This window comes from Falco cherrug, chromosome 4 (genome assembly GCF_023634085.1).
Source record: "Falco cherrug isolate bFalChe1 chromosome 4, bFalChe1.pri, whole genome shotgun sequence".
Taxonomy (NCBI): domain Eukaryota; kingdom Metazoa; phylum Chordata; class Aves; order Falconiformes; family Falconidae; genus Falco; species Falco cherrug.
In genome coordinates this window covers 11,415,520-11,434,836 of record NC_073700.1, presented here as the reverse complement: position 1 = coordinate 11,434,836, position 19,317 = coordinate 11,415,520, and the positions used below count along the sequence as shown (strand labels likewise).

The 19,317-nt window shown below is 41.2% G+C and overlaps 1 protein-coding gene across 1 annotated transcript in view; it reads left to right on the top strand.

The window, feature by feature from the left end:
- KBTBD12 (kelch repeat and BTB domain containing 12) overlaps positions 1-9,230 on the top strand; it is a 35,173-nt gene extending 25,943 nt beyond the window's left edge. Inside the window, exon 5 of the mRNA XM_005432518.3 lies at positions 5,902-9,230. Coding sequence (XP_005432575.1) covers positions 5,902-6,071 — 170 coding nt within the window. The 3' untranslated portion in view covers positions 6,072-9,230. The remainder of the gene's footprint in view (positions 1-5,901) is intronic.
- Positions 9,231-19,317: the final 10,087 nt, after the last annotated feature.

Sequence of the window (19,317 nt, the reverse complement as noted above, 5' to 3'; positions counted from 1 at the left end):
GGACCAGCACTTGTAAGATTAGTGTCTGAAAGAGGCCTTGCCTATGAACAACAGGCAAAATCTGGAAAGGTTTTAAAAGCTGAAGTAGCTGGATCAATCCCAAGAAAAACAGTTGAAGCAACTGATTTAGAAGTTTCTTCCTGTAGACTATCCCATTCGTTATATTACAGACATATTTTAAATATATATTGATTTGTGAGGGAATGGGTGGCTCATGAAACTATGGTCCTGATGAATTACACAGCAGAGCAAGAGGATAGAGGTCCTGTCTACGAGAGCGAATATCTTACCTTACTCCACGCAGGTGCTCTGAAAACAGTAAGCTGCCACAGTTGTAAATTCAAGCCCCAACCTGCCTCCCAGCTTTTGCTGTGTCTGGTGGGATACACTGCTTTGATACTTAACGTCACGAAGGCTGGCCAGCATGTTAAACAGCCAAGCCAAGTTCCCTCTCCTGTGTATTCTCTGCCTGCTCCTGCCCACAGGCATAGATGATGGATGTACTTGACCCCACAAGGGGTGTTGGCTGTGTTACGCTAGCAAGGCTGGTGGAGTTAGGGGGCAGCTCGCATACGCAAATGGGATTGAAGGCCACCGACTTGATGAACTTATTCTTTTTTCTACTGCAAATGAGGAGCCGGGACATCTGGTGGTAATGATCTAAATGCACTTTTATCCCATTGCAACACAAACGTGAATTCCCAAGTCACCTAACTCCACATCACGTAATTATGAAAGCAGCTATTAGTGGCCAGGAAGATAAGTAGCAGAGGCTAGTCCCATATGTTTAAAATCATCCTCTGGTCTCTGGTACAACAGCTAACGGCATGCAAAACCAGGTACAAACCAGCACTGGAGGCTGAACTGCTTCAAGGCAGCTTTGGGGTGGTGGATAGGTGACGAGAACAGGGGAAACCAGTAAAACACCTAAGTAAACGTTTGGGGGACTGCTGGGGAGCTGGCAAGCACTTTGTGATGTTCAAGTGCTTTTTTCCATGGAAAGAGCAGAGTAGGAAATTAACAGTTTAATCACTACAGGTTTGATGTCTTTTATAAATTGATTTACGGTGAAAGAAGATAGAGCACAGAGCACATTAGGAAACTGCAAACTGGAAAGGAAAAGGTGCTGTGACAACCTCAGAATGGACATCAGCAGGAGCTCAGGCAAGTAGCCTGTGTGAGGATGTCCCAGGGCACAGAGCTCAAGGGCAAGGGGAGGTGTGACACAGGCTGCCTTCAACTGCTCAGTGTGGTTCTGTGCTGAGGCGCGTGTCCCTGCTCTGGATACGCTTGCTCGGGTGCTGCTGGCAGTGTAACAGTATGTCACGGTAGCTGCACCGCAGCTGGCAGGCAGGTGAGCTTGTCCAAAACTACTCTGGGTCTCTCTGCCCTGCACTGATGCAGAGGCATCAGAACTCACGACTTGGCACATGCTCTCACTACCTCTGTAACTCTGTTCCCTCATTCGTAAGATGGGGGCAAACTTATCAGGTGATGTCAATGGGCTGATACAAAATAATGAAATATTAACCCCATTTCAGGAAACTTGCCGTAGATTCAACTCCATTGAACTAAAATTCAGCACAAATTTCTTTTTTAGTTCAATGCTCTGGATGCTAACCAGGCTACAATAGAGTGAATTTATTTGTATTGGCTTACAAACATAATAGCTGCATGGTTAATAGTCCTGGATGACCTATAGATTTTCTACCTGTTAAGCATGTTGCTTAATTCTACATCTGCCTCTCTTCAACACTCCCAACCCAAAATCTAATTGTATCTGAATGTTCAGTTCCAAATAGGAAAGAGAAAGCAAGGTCAAAAAAATCAAAAGTGGTAATAAATATTATATTCACATGGAAAGTTGTTCCTTCCCCCAACCTCCAAATCACAAATGGAATGCAGTTCAAAAAAAAAAAAAAAAAAAAAAAAGAGACAAAAAAGCAGATAAAATATTTATGTTGCCTGCAGTCATACTGGGTTTTTTTCCAAGAATGGTTTATCCTGATTTATGGTGAATCCTAATTCAAATGACATGAGAAAACTTACAGCATGAAATGAAGTCTGGCCATATTTAGTGCCTGAATCATAAACCTTTTAAAGAGGAAGCATGATTGTGTATATGGAGTGCAGGCAATAATTACTGAACATTAATATTTTTGTTGTTTTTTCTGCACATGCAAAGAAAAATTTCATATGAAAAATTTTGCAGGGAAGCGTTTTCTTTACAGACCAGAATATTAAAAAATATAAAGATTAAACTCATTTTGCTGTCATACTACTATACTTGCATATATGAAATACAATTTTAGCATTTATAAACTAAATGTTTTCCGGTATAACTCAAGTTCTTTCAGTGGGAAAAGATAAGTTTGTAGGCTCAGTGTTACCCTTCAGCCCGCAGTTGTACATCAAAAAGGCACACGTAACTATACCGAAAGAGCTCTGACTTCCTTTTAACATACCACAGTTTCTCGTGGGGATAAATTTATGCTGGAATTAATGTTCCCTGGGCTGGTTTAGCCTTTTTCCTTTCCTGAATAAGAATACACCATACTGCTATAAACACTGTTTTACCGCTGGAAAAAGATCTGCATTAGGGTTAGGTTTGTACTACCTGAATAAAGTGGTTTAACTCCTATGCAGAAAAACATAGTGTAAAAAAAGTTTCCTAAACCATCTCACGGTTAAACAAGAATGTGCAGAAAATTACTGCCTCATTTAGTGGAATAAATGAAATCATTTGGAAAGGAGTGAGATCCTTTCATTAGGTAAGGTGCTTGTCTGGTAAGTGATGCAGAATAATGCTATGTATGACAGGGAGTTCTGTGGGGTGGCTTTTTAAGCAGGTAATCTGTGTAATACAGCCAGTTGCTTTTCGCTTTTTTTAGACATCACATTCTTCTCCTGTAAGCAAAATTGGCTGCTAAGATATTGCCTTAAAAAAAAAATAAAATTGCAATTAAATAAGGTGAACCAATGAGGCAGAATCTGGAATTTATCTGCACCTTCAACCTTAAAACTGTTTATTGGGATTAAAGCCCAAATCCAGCATTACAGATTATACCCTGTAATCAAAGGTGCTATTCTCTTTGAAAAACATTACCTTTTCTGTTGTCTTAACCAAGAAAAATTAAAAAAAAAAAAAGCTTAAGAGTTGAGGTGTTTTCACTTGTTTCTATTTTAAAAAGAAAGGGGAGATGTAACTTTTTTTCTGAGCTATGACTGTATTTTGAGCTGTGCTTTTCCTCACATGAACTTTCTCATCCAAAGGGTGCTGCTTCCTTCCATATTAAGCAAGATAAGACCAGAGAAATGATTGCTTCCCTTATTCCAACAACATACTCTCTTTATCTCCCAAGGGTTAAGAGTTAACTAACACTCATGGACTGGAAAGCAGAATTTGTAGAGTGGAACAAAACCAGTTACAACATCCCACAGAAAAGGGAAGCAAGGGACACTAAAGGTTGTGAGTCACCAGGGCCAGGAAAAAGCACAGCAAGGCTTGCAAGGAAGGGTTGCTGAATCTGCCTTTGATGTTCTAATTATGATTTTTTTTTTCCTGAAGTGTTGCAATCACCCACAGAGTATCTCAGTTCCAGTGTCTGATTTTTTTCCTCTGATTGTCTCATTTGTGTCATCATCCATGCCAAAGAAAATCCAGGCATAAAAATTTATTGCATAAAGGGGATGATCTAATAATAAATACAAGGACTGGAGCCTCCCATGTCACAGCTTAGGTCTGTTTGCAGCCCTGTATTTGCCTCTTAGGAAAAACCTGTTCACTCTTGCAGGGTTATAGAGAAATGAGCTCTCTTTGCTGGTACTGGCAAGTTATTTGCTTGCAGTCTGTCAGTCATGCCTTCTTTCTTCACATATAACTGGGTTTTTTAGCAGTTTGCTGTCTTCTTTCTTGGATGGGTACAGCCTTCCTGTGTATTATTATTGTTATTATTCTCCTTTAATATCCAGGTTCAATAAGCAAACTGTCGTGACTATTTCTCTTTCTGTGAGCAGCAGAACAAGGACTATTCAGATGAGGCTAAATCCTGAAATCTTGCCCGCATTTTACTCAAGCGAGCTCCTAGAGATCTCTAAAAGTCCCAGAGGTCTGGATTCGGACCAACAAAAATTACGCCACAATCAATTGTGACACAACTGAGGGGAAAATGAGTATGGGCTGTGGACTGTGGGGTAGAAACACTGTGCAGCACCCCTTTGTCAGGTGGGAGGGGGGACAGGGATGGTGAGTGGCTTCCTTAGATAAACATGGCAAAAATGTGCAGAGATTTCCATAAAGCTGAGACGTCCCCAACTCCCGTGTATGTGCAGGACCTGCAGTAAAGAGCACTGCTCTGAATCAGCTCAGCAAGGAAACTGATCGTGGGAGAGGAAGAAGTCTTGTTTCCATCTGACTTCCCCACATCCCGAAGCTACTTGTAGAGGAGCCCTAGGGGTATTTTAAATCCCATGACACTACATCATCATAATAGCAACACCAATTTTGCATGGAACCTAACCCATGACTGAACTATCTTGGGGTTAGTAAACCCCCAGGGTTGCTGTTCTCTGGAGGAATATGTGCTCTGTGTTTCCAACATGAGAAGCAATATACACCTCTGTATGCTCTTCTGTATTTCACTTTTCCCTTTCTTCAATCCTTTGCTGTCAGTTCCTCAGAAGGGCAGTGTCCGAGCGATGAGATGCAGTCAATAGATGTGAAGGATAGGGTTGGTTGTTGTTGTTGGCTTGATTATTTCCACCACCACCACCCTTAGAAAAAAAGGCTTTCTAGAAGGGATAGCTGAATAGCGACCTCAGCCTGGACCCTGTAAGTTTAGCCTCTCACCATTCTTTTAAGACACAATAAAATAGTGTTGAGTATTTAACATGTCTTGCTATGATGGTTCTTACCCTGGCACCAGTGATGTGTCTGTGCTTGGAAATCTCTGAGAACTGGCTCCTAATACATTTATCCGGCAATTCATCAGGAGGAAGCTGACAGCAAAGAGCGTGCATGTCCTCAGCTCAAAGTAAGAAAAGTTTAGACTATGGTTACTTGCTGCGAGAAAGCAACTTTAAGACAAAAAAGTGAGCAGACGTGAAAGACACTTTTTATTTTTAGGAGAGAAGTTGGCTTTTAGTCACAATTGCTGGAGAATGCAGTACTTAAGTTAGCAAAGAAAGGTTTTGTGTCCTTGTAAGAAATTTAATATAGCTCTGCTGTTGACAGCTATGGTTCTCTGCTGCGTGGTGATTCTTACATTTTTTGTTAATCTCAGTAAAAAGCTTCTTGTCTTGAGACTGGCTGTGATTTAATAGCTTTCTTCTAACCTGACTGCTCATGACAAATTCCTCAGCACTTCAGAACAGCTAAAGTACATATTAAGCCCTGGAGGTTTCTTTCTGTCTTTCTCCCCAAATTACAGGATGTCCAGACTTTGCACCCAGGAAAAGCCATGGCACTGGAGTGCTTCCAGGAGCCTGAGGACCGCATTTTCATCAGGGCAAAGAAAAGACAACATACTGCATGTAGGCACGCTCATTAACAATAGGCAATGCTCTGCCTCTGAAAGATGAACATCTGACAATTGATTGCACAGTGAAATGCCACCTGCATACTCATACCAAGATGGAACACTTGATGCTTTTGTCCCTGCAGCTGCACCTGGAGCCCAGACTGCGCGGACTGAATACACTGTGCAGCTCTCCATCTGCACTATTTCATTTGTTATACGTTGACAACTCGCATGCTTTTCGAACAGGGTAGCCGTTAGTGCCACAGAAATTACCTTTTCATCGCTGCCTTACAGAAGGGTCATAATAACTGCACAAACCTCTTTGATCCTGTTTGACTTGACTTGACTCCTGATGCCTGCTGTTGTTGCTTCTGTTTTTCAGCTCGTCACGAAGTTATCACCAAAGAGATCCTCGAACTGGATACATGGGAGAACCAGTGGAACGTGGTGGCCATCGACGTCCTCATGCACGACAGCTATGATGTTTGTCTTGTTGCTAGGCTGAACCCGCGGGATCTTATCCCTCCTCCCCCGGATTTAGTGGACCAATAGAAGTTCAGTGACTCTCAGTGCTTCCAGATTCTGCAGAAATGGAAAAATTTGGAGAGACAAATGCTGCATTGCCTCTGGATGACAACTGAGTCCCACAGAGAGGAGCCAGCAACACGTGCTTTAGGACAGAACTGCCTTTGAGCTGTGCTTCTCAGATGATGCTTACTTTGCTAGTACTGGTGCTCGGGACTTCTGCGATTGAAAGTCGAGGTCGCCCAGCATTTGTGTGTGGCTCTTCGCCTTCCATCTGGCTGTGCAAGCTCCAGTGCTGGGTGCAGCCTGGGCTTCTGGGAGCCTTTGCCTCACAGGCACAGTGGCAGCCCGGGGCTCATTTCACTGCACAGCATGACATATGGAGGAAAGCTCTAGCCAGGGAAATCCCTCCTTTGCTGTTTTCCTCGCCTGGTTCTGCTAAGCTACCAAGGAGGCTAAGAAATATGTTAAGTCAGCTGATGAAAACCAGTCCAGCTGTACCAAAAGGCCAGGCTGTACTTAACTGATACAGAAGGAAAACAGAGAAGAGCCTTTGCTTGTTTTTAAAAAAACAAAACAAACCAAACCAAAACACATTAGCCAAGGTTCATTACCCAGGTACACCAGCTACTGCAAACTTTATCTAACCCACAGACAGGACAGTTCCCGTCTTTGCCAACCAAGCTGAGCCTGTGCTAGTAGAAAACTAGTCTTTTGGCAACAAGTCACAAGTGAGCCTTTCCGCAGAGGTAGTAGGCAGTGTGTAACCAGGACAAGAAGAATCCTAAATTTTCACATAGATCCTATCAGTTACAAGGTCTGGTGTGACCAGAGCCTTAAAGCTCAGTTAGAAATCCCTCTTGCTTTGAGAGATGGGGAAGGGAATTTAAAATAAAAAACAATAAATGAGACCAGCGTTATCTGCGTATCAGCTCTGCAGCTACAGGGAAAAAGGATAGGTGTGCGAATTGATAAATGTTTATGTAACAGTAGCTGTTTTTATAGAAGTGGCTTTATTGAGGTAGCATAAAGTAAATTCTCTACCAAGAGAATTGGCTATAATCACAGGGAAGAGAATTAATTCAGTGTTTCTTAAGGCAGTGTTAGCTTTTATAAGGCTTGAAGACAGGAGGCTAGAGAGAAAGTTGCTACCAATACTGCTATCCCGTTTGAATTACCAATAACTATTCATCGGTTCTCTGGTGCCTAACTTGTAGTGTATCTCCCTGCCACTGCCTGGGCAGCATGGACAAGAGAACTGGAAAGCTCCGTTGTGCTCTTGGGCCACAACTGCAAATGGTAGTACGCTGCACTGCAGAGTGAATGTCAGAGGCAAACACTAAGAGTAAACTATGAAACAGAACAAAAATTATCATTGTCATCAAGAAGTTGCTTTTGATGGCTACAAAAGCAGTGACAAAACTGGAAGGAAATAATGGGCAAAGAAATGAGGGAATCTGTCACTTAGTTCTTCCATAGTCACTTGCAGGATCTGCACTTCAAAGCATCCCCATTTTCCTTTTCAATCGTGTTTTAGGCTGAAAAAATGCCAGCTGTTGTTTTTGTTGGGTTTTGGGGGGTTTTTTGCCTGTAATTCTTATGGCAGAGAGAGACAGAGAGGATAACCCAGAAGCCCTTTGCCAATTCTGACTTTTCTGATTCATGTACTATTCTCTAAAATATGCAGTGGGAAAATTAATCTGTCATATAAAAACAATTCGCAGGAAGGTCACTAAAGTTTACTTGATAGCTATAGCAGGACACTGAGGACTGCTCAGACAATAAGGGAGCTGGTGGAGGGGAAACTAAGGAAAGCATGTAGTGAGGGAGTAAACCTGTGAGCCTTACAGCTAATCCCTTGTCTCCCTTTGTTTCACAGCCTAAAGACATACTCTTGTGCTTGTATCATTTCTATATCACCCATTCTTTTTTATTTCCTTTGTTCGCATGTCGGTCATCCTCTGTCTAGAATGGAGTTGCAACAAGCATGAACTTCAGTGGTACAAACCAGCAACCAGCTCCTAAAGTCTTAACCACCTTGGTCGCTAAATGCAGTTGTAGGTATAAGATCAAGGAGGCAAACTCTGCTTTAATGTGTTTTTAAACAAAATCAGTAGAAAGTTCTTCCAATTAACCATCCAATATTGGCAACTTTTTTTTTAACTTTCATTGTTACTGCAAAGTAAAGGTAATCTTGTTCTAATGTCTCTACAGAGCTCTCAAGGCAGCTGGAAGCAATGCTCTTGAGCATCAGTTAAGTGTTTCCTTGTGAAACTCCAAATTCTGCAACTACATCTACCAATTTTGCTTCTTTCACCTTTTTTGTTTTAAGGATGAATTTTTTAAAGGGTACTTTTTGTCTTTGGTCTCTGCTCTGAGGTCTATTCCTGACAATTCAAATCCTCTTGTGGTTTAAAGCCTGAATTAATCTACTGGATTTCACTCTCTGAAAGTCAGTCTGCTTGGAATATTTCAAGGAGAGAAGGGAGACTTTTGCAGGCTTTCATTAGTTATATTTGAAAATGTATAACACAGCTGAGACTCTGCTATTAAACTTTTATTCCAGTAGTGAGCTGGCTGTTTCTTTCCCTCTTCGTACGTTTTGCTTTTTAGGTTGATACTTAATAAGCTGGATGGAAAGGAAGTACGTACTCTGAGGTCTGTTTTGATAACTGAAGAGAGTAATTGCATATGTTTTATATACTGGCTTTGCAATCAGCTAGTTCGAGCTGTAGTGGGCAGTCAACAGGTTTTATTCCGAGCGCCCCTGGCAAGGGACCTGCCCTAGCATGCACCAAGCACTGAGCTCCCCACTGCCCCCAGGGTCTGACTGTTAGTGGGGACTCGTGTGTGTCCGTGTCTCTGTCTCTGCCCAGGTCGGAACATCTAGCACTACATACCAGGCATGGAATTTTTTTCTTCTGGATTAAATATCTAGAATGGGGGCACTAACTTCTTGATTTTGTGTGGGCCCCAGGTAGTTCATGGTTTGCCCTTGGGGCAACTATAATTTCTAAACCAATACTTGGAAAAAGACAGCTTGACTGAGGAAGGAAGGAAGAAGCAGAAAGCATGCTTATTGAGATCTCGGCCAAAATCCTTCTGAGAGTATATGAATACTGCATGTCTGATACATCCATGGCTAGTCTCAAATTTCTGGGAAAGTCCTTAAGAGTCTTAATTTCTTCTATTACAAATCCTGATGAAAAAAAAAAAAAAAAATTAGAGAATGCACATTCTCCAGGCTTTTGAGTTTCACTGAAATCATAGTTTACTTCGCCCCTTTCCCTCTGAGCCTTAGTTAGCTGAACATTTAATCAAGGCTGTCTTGACATCATCCATAATTCTAAAATGCAAACAAAGCAGTGCTGGCAAGCTACCGACTATTTAAATGAATGGGGGATTATTAAGCAAAGGCATACCCTTTGATGTCGCTTGAAACATCGAAGTACATCACTAGTTGCCAAATATGAAGAAAAATGTTGGAGAGGTAGCTGGTCACGTGGCACCCCGGGAGTAAAGCAAAAAATTAAATGCTATAAAAAGCTAATTGAAGCTCTACATTTTTATCCCCAGCTAATGTTTTAATTTGAAATTGTCCAAGTATAACTGATTTCATAAGGATCCCTGTAGCGCTCTCATCTCTGTTTTCATATATGTGGTCACAGGAACTGCCTGCATACGCATCTGACTACCCGCCCTCACATACCAGTACTGCAACCGCCTGTGGCTCAGCTGCTGCCCATGCCAGGCAAAAACGTACATTTGCATGTGTGCAATATTGAAATTTATGGGGCAGTTTCTGTATCATGTTCCAGCCGTATTATGCCACTCGGGAAGCCTTGATTTGCCAACAGAAAATTGTCATGGTGCACACAGAGCTGTGAGCTCTGCTACTAGCAAATATGGTCCAGGTAAGAGGCTGAGGCAACATCAAAACCAAGGGACTGGCAACAGAGGTAAGAGGTGGGCGCTCCCAGAATGTTACGACAGGCAGCAGAGCCAAGGTGAGCTGGAATGATCCTCCCCAACTCTTCACAGGGGAGGGTTCAGATGTAAAAGGATTTGGCCCTGGATCATTATCTTACATTTTTTCCTGTACTTGAAATGTGTAATGAGATCCTTGATGACCTGAAAAACAATGGAAACGAGTGCTAGAATAATATATGTATTTTTAATGTTAAAACACATTCATATATTGTTTTTCTGCCGATCTGGAAAAAAGTGACATTCTTTTAATACACTGTTTACCTCATAATTGCTCTCTTAGCTACAGTGATGGTCTCTTTCACGAGCTGCTCTCCTAACGGATTATGTAGCACCTCTGAAAATTTGTTCCATGAATCACAATGCTTTGAATCACCAGGTCAGATTTTCAGTTACTCTTTCGCAGATTTCTGTGGCTCTCCCTACAGCTTTTCAAGTGGACTCTAGCTTCAGCTTCAAAGAAAAGCTATTTCACCCCCAGTTGTGCTCAGCTGGAACTAGTACATTTGCAATTTACTATCATTTGGCATGTAGAGGTTGAAAGCAAAGGAAATATTGGAAAATGGCTAAAATACACATCGAATGTATGTGGAAATACACATTCTTTTCTTGGTGAATGTCTCCTCTGTGTTTACTGCCCTGCCTGGGTGTCTGATGGAATGATTTACTAATAACCTATGATTGCAGCTACAGTGAAGGCCACGCTGGGGCTACGTGTTTGGGCTGCCAGAGCAGAGACAACCAGCATGGTGCAGAGCTGTGGCTCCTGACAGGCTGGTCTGCCTCGCCATAAGAAATTGCCTTCAAACAAAAAGTGTTCCAAACACTTAAGTATTCCAGGATGTATGTTCCAGGATGTATGTGGTTTATATACATATGTATAACATTATTTTAGAGGTTCTTTACTGACAGCAGTAAGATCCTTTTTTTATACACATACCTGGCAACTCTGTCTTCTGCATAGCTCATCAAAGCACTTCAAAAAAGTGCTGGTCTTTAAATATACGAAACTACTCCAGGCTTCAAGTCAAAAAGAACCTTAAAATCCTTGCTGAGCTAAGGAACAACTGGGAAATCTTTTAGTCCTCGTCTAGGTCTCCTTTCTTCTCAAATTTTTGGCTGGCTGTAGCACTCCCCTCAGAAGCTCAGAGTCCTCTTGAAAGCTTTCTGCAAGTCTGTCTCTCTTACCCTAACCCCATATCTGCCTCGGCCCCCTTGTCTGACCAGCCCTTACGCTCCTCCTTTTCCCCTTCAGTTCCCCAGAAGATGGGAACAGCCACTCAGGGTGTTCAACCAGGCTCCAGACTTCTGAGAAGCCTATCGCTCCAGCAACACATCAGCTTTGAAGGACAGAAGTAAGACCATACCAGCTCCCTGGACTTGAGGACACTCATCTTTGAGTAAGTTCTAGCAGCCTCAACCCAAGTTCTGTGGTTCACTTTCATTGCAAATAAGAGCTGCCTGCTCTGCGACGTCGCCATCAGCCAGGGTTGGAGAGCAGGTGACCTGCATTCTACTTTGTCTCGCTGCTGTCTCACTGTGCAATGCTGACAAGTTTTACATTAAATACCTTGCATACCGTGCATGCCGTAGCTGTAATGACTGCAGGCACAAGCCATTACCATTATCTCTGATTCCTGAACACCAGTTGCTACAAAAACTGTCTGAAGCACAGAGGGAGGCATCTTCATTACTGTATCATAGCTCACATCTTAAAGCCAGATTTTCTGCTGTGGTTTCAGTCAGGCCAGGTTTCACTAAAGAACCTGGTCTCTAATTTACCAGGGTTTAGTATCGGTATATTTTCTTCACTTTGACCTTCTCTAGTCATTCTTTATAAGAATGCAAGTGACTTCACCAGCTTTTCCATGAAATGCATTATCCAAACCGGCCTCCCGAGGCTGTTGGCTTTTCATTATCAGGGTTGAAGTACAGCCACTAAAGTGCCAGTCAGCTGCACAACTTTATTTTCTCATTCAGCAACTTCATAGTAGAGGAAATGTATTTCATCCATACATACAGTAATGTGTGTATGTGGGAAGTGGTTTCCTCTCACATTCCTGACTCATTCCTTTCAAATGTGGCTAAAACAACTGCTGAATCCTAGCATAAAAAGCGATGATACCCATTCAATAGGCTTTTCCAGGCTTTCCAGTATGAGGAGGAGGATGATCACAGGGAGAAGTCTTGTAACTAGAGCACAGATTGGAAATTTGAACCTCTGGGGTTTGTTTCCAGTTCAATTACTCTGTTTACTAGTCTTGGGCATCTGGTCTGTGTGCCTAGTTTCACCCGTGTCAAATAGTTATAGTAATATACCTTTACTCATTTTGTGGGTCTGCCTTGCTGTGTTTTTCAAAGGGGTGGCTTAAAAATATCTGTGATGTTATGTTGAGCGACAGAAATCAGGAAGTCCTATGCAATGGTAGAACAGTACCATTATTGCGCTACTCTCCCTCATTTTTGTAATACGGTTGTCCAAAACATTCAGAAACTGAGCTTTCCTGGGAAAGGAGAGACTGGGTGTTTGCAGCTAACAAGGGTATTTTATTTACTCCTTCATGGAAAAGCAACAAGTGATATCTAATTGTGTAATACATTAAGTAGAAGAAATGTAAGGCTCACTGCATATGCCTTCATAGCTAGTCACATTTCTACACAGGCAGAACTAATCTCAGCAAATTGAGAGGTCACTAATTGAGGCTAAATTTGAACAGTAGTAATGAGAAGAACGAGTGAACTGTATTTTTCTCAAAACAGAGTTGATTTAATAAATTATGCTGCTTAGATTGCCACAGTTGCTATGGAGCAAAAAAGAGAAGGCGCTTTACAGAAGTGTAGCAGATTTACTGGGTAACTGAAACCTGAATTTGGATGGTCTACCACAGCTTTGGTAGGAAAGCTTCAACTCTCCAGGGATTTCCATAACAAATCAGTGACACATTTAGCTAGACACTAAAAGGCACTGTTGCATCCAGGTTATCACCTACAGAACATGCGTAAGAGAATTTCAGGAAACTTGCTGCAGTTTAGTGGCATCTCCTTCCTGAGTTACTGGATTGGTACCAGGGATTATGTTGCCTTCCCCGCCAGTGTGCATAAGTAAATAATCTTAGTTGAACTGACAAGTAATTTATAATACTTACAGACTGGTAATTTATAATACGTAAGACCCCGAGGTTCCAAAACTCTTTTAGGTTAAGACCAGTTTTGCAGGGTAGAGAACATTTTTTACTAAGCAGACAATGAGATATACTGGAATTTCCCTGCAGTTAAAAAGTCCCAACAAAACAACAAATTAAATGTGTGGTTATTTTGCAGGACAGCACTGATCAGAAAGCTGCCTAATTGCTTTGTTTCCTTTGAATATGTTAGACTGGACACCTGTGTAACAGCTAGTTGGTACCTTTTAAAAAATCAGTTCAGAGAGAGTTACACAATAAAAATAAAAAATAGGATGGATCCTTCTCCCATACACACTAGTGTAAGTTGGATATAACTATTTTTTCAAGTCAGTGATGAAACAAACATGCAAGAGATGCTCAGACCTAAGACCTACCTAAAAATCCCTCTCTGCTCAGAGGGAGGCTCACAGGGTTAGGATTTCAACCTTCTGGTGAGGATGAAAAGGCAACAAAGTGAAAGCTGAGATGTGAGAGACTGGTAATGGAGCCCTAGACCTTTCTTTCTAGCCATAAGGTCAGACATAGCGCCAATCAAGAGCTGCATAAAGTTACTCCCTGTAGATGGCCGTCTATTGACCACTAAGGCTAAGCATATTACTATATGGCAACCCCGTACCTAGTGGACGAGAATCAAACTGCTTCAAAAATCCCCACTAAACACAAAAAAACTATTATCATGGCTGGCATCCCTGCTGGGGCCCTGAATAGCAAGGCAAAGGTATAAATAACCTGTAATATCCGCCTTCCAGTCTCCAGATGATTCCTATTAGCAGTGTTAAAGATACCAGGCAAAAGAATTTTGCATTGGTTTTGTCTATACCCATAAAAAGGAGAGATACCATAAAGATGTAAGGGAAGTCAAACTCCCAAACCAGCCATGTCTTTAAAAACATTTCAGATGTGTCTGTTCCATTGATTCTTCATTCTGGCCCTACTCTCAGTTAATTCCCTGCAGCAATGCCTCATTAAAAACAAAGGAAGCAGTTCTTTATTTAAGGTCAGTGCAAATCCTACAGGAAGAAAGCCCATATTTAATCTAGGTCCCAAATGTCATATCAGACATTTCAGTGTCTATCATTTGTGTTTATTTTTCTACATGCCATCAGAATGATAGGCTAGATGCTCAAACTGTTATCTCTGCAAGCTCTCTCCAAGAAAAAGTGTTTGAATTCTACTCTTTATTACAGTCAAACGATTGTCACCCAGAATAGGACAGCATCTACCTAACCATGTTCCCAAAAAAGATGCCCTTTGCATTTTTTAGAAGGTAAACCAATGGAAGGACTGCTCTTGCTAAGTATTATATGCAGAGACGGCTATGACTACTCTAATGCGTACAGAAATAACAATATGTCTAAATCCATAGTCTTCTTAAATAGCCAAGATTAAACTTGCAGTAGTGAATGTTGAACTCTGTGACAGTTAGTGGCATGGGCTTTCTTCCTTTTTGCCTTTAAGAAGGATCAAAGCAAAGGGCTTTACATGGATGTTGTCCCACAGAGTTGTACTCAGCCACGTTCTATTGATAGGACAGCTCTTTCCAGATTGCAGTGGAGTCTTAAATTCTCACTTATATTCAGAGGACAGAAAGGCTGAAGGGTTCTTAATGTGCTTCTTATTACATGCCACATCCCTCAGTGATGATGCCTTTTAAGGTTGTGTTGTCCACTTGACTACTTAAACAGTCTACAACCCCACAAAGTGCACAGGGAAAGGTAAGAAAATAAAATAAGAAGAAAAGTGGCCTTTAAAGGTGCCTGATAGGTTCCAGTTCCTCTCTTCTGTCAGCTGGGACACATCTGCAGTTAGGTGTATGTTGATAGCAAAGCTATAGCCATATTGCAGTTGGGAGGTGTGATTTTAAGCTGAATAGATGTACCCAAGCCAGATCTAATGATTAGCAATGAAGATTCAAAAGCCCAGGTGTCAGCTGCCCTAGTAATTCAGTGTGATCTCTCGCTGGCTTGGACAGCCCATGCTGAAGCCCAAGCTGTTACATGCTCACTGCTCTCATTAATAATTAGTCTCAAGTAAAGATAACTAAGGTATTCACTCATGTTGCAGTCGGAACTCCTAAACAATAACGAACAAGACTAAATCTGTAGTTCAGCTGCAGAACTTGAAAAAGTCTTTTGCAGCCAGATCATTTTGTAGTCCGTGTTGCCATGAAGCTCCAACATCGCCTATAGTGGCACAGCACAGAGAGGCACAGAGACAGAACAAGTGCCCGCTGATGGGTGTGCGGCAGGGCAGCTGTATGCGCCAGCACTGCCACGTGGAAATTCACCCATCAAACTGTGCCTTAACGCACCAGCATCCACCTCAGCTCTGAAGCTAGCCCGCTGTAACGCTTGCTCTTTGGAGTGCTTTAAGGGGACAAATTGTCAAAGACTGTGCAAAGATTGATAATTGCTGCAGAGCCTTGTCATGACTCATGCATTAATAGCTCACCGCTTGATGACTTCTCATGCTCTTACAGAAAGATGCCAAATAGCATATGAACAACACCATGGGATAGGAAGTTCACCCTCTTTCCAGTATTCATAGCTGATAAAACCTTCCTAAAGGCTTTCATTAAGTACTTTTCAAAATGGATTATGAATCCACCCCTGCTCAGCACTGCAGCATGGAGCAGTCACCTGATGCACAAAATAAGTTATCTTGCCAGGAAATCTGCTGGACTAATGCTGCCGTCCTAAGCAGCTCAATCTTTAATCTGATTTATTTGTTTCTTGTTTCAGGCAAGCCACTGTAACAGAAATGTTCAGTAAAGGCTGCTAAGCCGCTTGGCGTGTCTATAAAACTCGGGCATGTTAACTGTTCTCTTGTTCTTCCCAATTTGCCAGGGTCCTGCTCACCTGCATTTAAGAGGGACTTCAATGTGTTTGTACTATTATGGTATTGCACAGATCAGCTTGTAGTTACTGTTTTATTTTCCTAGTTGAGCTAGGTAAACAAAGACTTTATATGGATTACTTTTATGAGGAAAGTAAATCTTTATAAGCAAAAATTCAAAGAGAAGCTGTAACTCCCTTTCTTCGGAACCACCTGCGCACTGTGTATTTAATCCTATTTCTGTTGTTATTGGATTTGTTGGATATATTTTATAAATTAGGAGATCCATAGGGATGCAATCCACACAGAGAACGTGACCCAGCAGGATTTTTGGCCAACTATTGTAATAGGAGCAGGATCAAACCAAGCCTGTCATCCTGTAGCATTTACAAACACCTTCTCTGAGACCAAGAGACAAATAATAATCAAAAATCGATTAAAAGTAAGTGACATGTTGTGAGGAATTTATACCTAGTTTGGATTTAAACTGCAATTTTTAGAAGGAAAGAAAGTTATCGAGAAAACACTTTGTATGCCCAATCTGAACACAAACTTGAAATTATCCAGCTGCTGAAAGTCATTGTTGTTTCTCTGAAAAACATGGGTGGATCAATTCCAGAGAAGGAAGCAACTACTGAGAATAACAGTATAGAAATAACATAACACCCACGGTTGACCCATCCACAAAGATCATCTACTGTATTTAAATTACAATAGGTTTTTGAGGGGCATTTGTTAAAAAATCTGCACCAAATTTCATGTCAAAAAAACCCAGTTGAAACTGAACTGGAGTCAAAGAGCAGTGGAAACATAGCTGCCTGGGGACTGCCCACAGTCAGACTGCAGAAGTGCTGGTCACTGGGTTAATGACACAGTGAAACCCTTTTGTAGTACGGGAAAAGAAAATCCATTAGAAAAACCTACAGAGACATCTAGCTCTATTACCTAACATCTGCAGTTGTCTGCTTTACAGTGCTATATTATGAAGATAAGCAGGCATGATAAAAATGTTATAATAACCTTTAAAAATGGGAGACTGGAAATACAATGCTGTTTTTACTTGCAAAGTGGTTCTCATGCAAGTGTCCCTGGGAGATGTTTTATAATAAAGTTTGAATGAAATACAATAAAAATCAAATCAAAGCTCATTCACTGTATATCAAACAGAACAGCTCAGGTTTCAGTTGGTTTTCAAGCCAGGAAGAGAATTTACTTGATGAATTTCTACTGCTGCTCAGAATTTAAAAAAAAAAAAAAAAGAGACAATAGCTCAAAAGGTAATTTTCTAACAGTTTGGACTTAAAAGCTGATGTTGCCAAGAGATGAAAAGTGAAAGATGCAAAAAATTATTATTCAGCAAGCTGCAGATATCCATAAAATAAGCAGATTTCAGTTCTATTCCAGGATCAAAAGCATAATTTTGCATGTACAGAAGTTTCTTTTCAAGTATGCATATGATACTGCATGCAAAAACATTAATGTATTACATGTTTTATTGTCATGAAAACCCTATGCAATTACAAGCCAAGCTCAGCCCCCACTTAGCGTGCACCACAACAGTACACGTTCGTGAACAAATGAAGAGTGCCACTATGTCATGGTGTGCATGCAGGAGGTTATTCAAACCCAATACGCAAACATTGATTCATAAAACAACGGCCCATGCAGATGCAGAAGTCCAATATCCATGCTGTTATTTCTTTGACTGCTATCAGAACATTCCAGCTGGATTAATGGTAGCCAGCATCATTTAAGATTTGATGACTCGAAAACCTGAGAGCCTCCTCTTATTGCTACTTTTCCATTCCCAAACACAGGTCAAATGTGTTTTTAGCATGAAAGGTATATTTGCTAATGCCTCATAAACTTCTAAATGAAATTAATGCTCTGTGCCAAAAGCTGTCTCTGCAAAGGTGTACAGGCTCTCTCAGAAGGTTAATAGCAATGATTTCTAGTCCTGGCCAACTTCCACATGGTCATTGTTACCATCAAGCTGGCAGTGATTTTTATGTAAATAAGTCCATTATCAAAACTATATGTATCTGGTTACTAGACTATAGGCATTAGGGGAAATTGGCACCAATGTTTCCAAGACAAGAACTTTTTTCCTTAATGTTCCAAACACAGTTGTTAGGGTTATTTTCCTCTAAACAATGGCTCCAGGTCAATAGTTTGATGATTAAAGAACAGACCATATAAGCAAAAACTAGTTCTTAACCCCTAGAAATACGAACATGTTTGGATTTGTTAGTTCTATTATAATTTTTTTACAGAATCCAGTTAGATAAGCCACAGTAAAACAAGTCGGGCACGAAAAATAACCATTCTGTGGGGACTTTTTTGCATTAAAAAAAAAGGCAGGAAGAGAACACGTGTGAAGCATTTAGAAGTTAAAGAGAGACTTTAACCTTCTATTAGCTGTGGGCCTTTTTGTCTTGCTGAAACATTCACCTGTTCATTCACCATGAACTGGTATAATTTGCAGGCAGTCAGCTGAGAAGCAGCCATTATCAATCTAGTCTGGAGTTCTGTGGCCAGCAGTAGCCAACACTGCATCCCTCGGGGAAGAATGCAAAACCTCTTCATTCTTCTTGCATATGTTTCAACCGCTCATATTGCATGTACTGACAGTGGCAAGTATCTGTCTGACCTTGCTGGCTGATCCGCATAAGTTTTACCCTAATTTGTCCCCCCTCATGGCACATTTTAGCAAACAGAAGGGAGCTTTATTACAGAGCTTTTTCTGAATCAATAGCACTGCTATCGTTGCACAACTACATGTTACATTTTGTTTCTGCTTGAAATATTGAGGCTTAACTTGAAGATACAGGATGAAATGCTGGCCCTGTTGAAGTGTTGTTGTCCTTTGACAGGATCAGGCTTTAGCCACTGCCCTTTTACATTACACAAGTATGTGTTATATAGAAGGTCTATCTTATCAGGGCCAGAAATCAGGATCCCAGTTATTGAGAAAGCCCTGCTGTAATACTGCCAGCTAAGAGCATGGCTGATTAAAGTTACAGTATTATAAAGTATTTTAGATACCTTATTAAGTATTGCCATAAATGCACGTAATAAAGTGATGTTCCAGGAGCGCCTGGGTGAACAAATTGGAGAAATAGGGATGTGAGTCATAACAGGAGATCAGGATTCAAAACATTTCATGCAAAGCAGTACAAAGACATTCAGTTAACCTCTCATGTCCTGATACTGATGTTAGAAATTCTTTTATGCATTGCAATATTGGACTTATGCCTGGTGGAGAA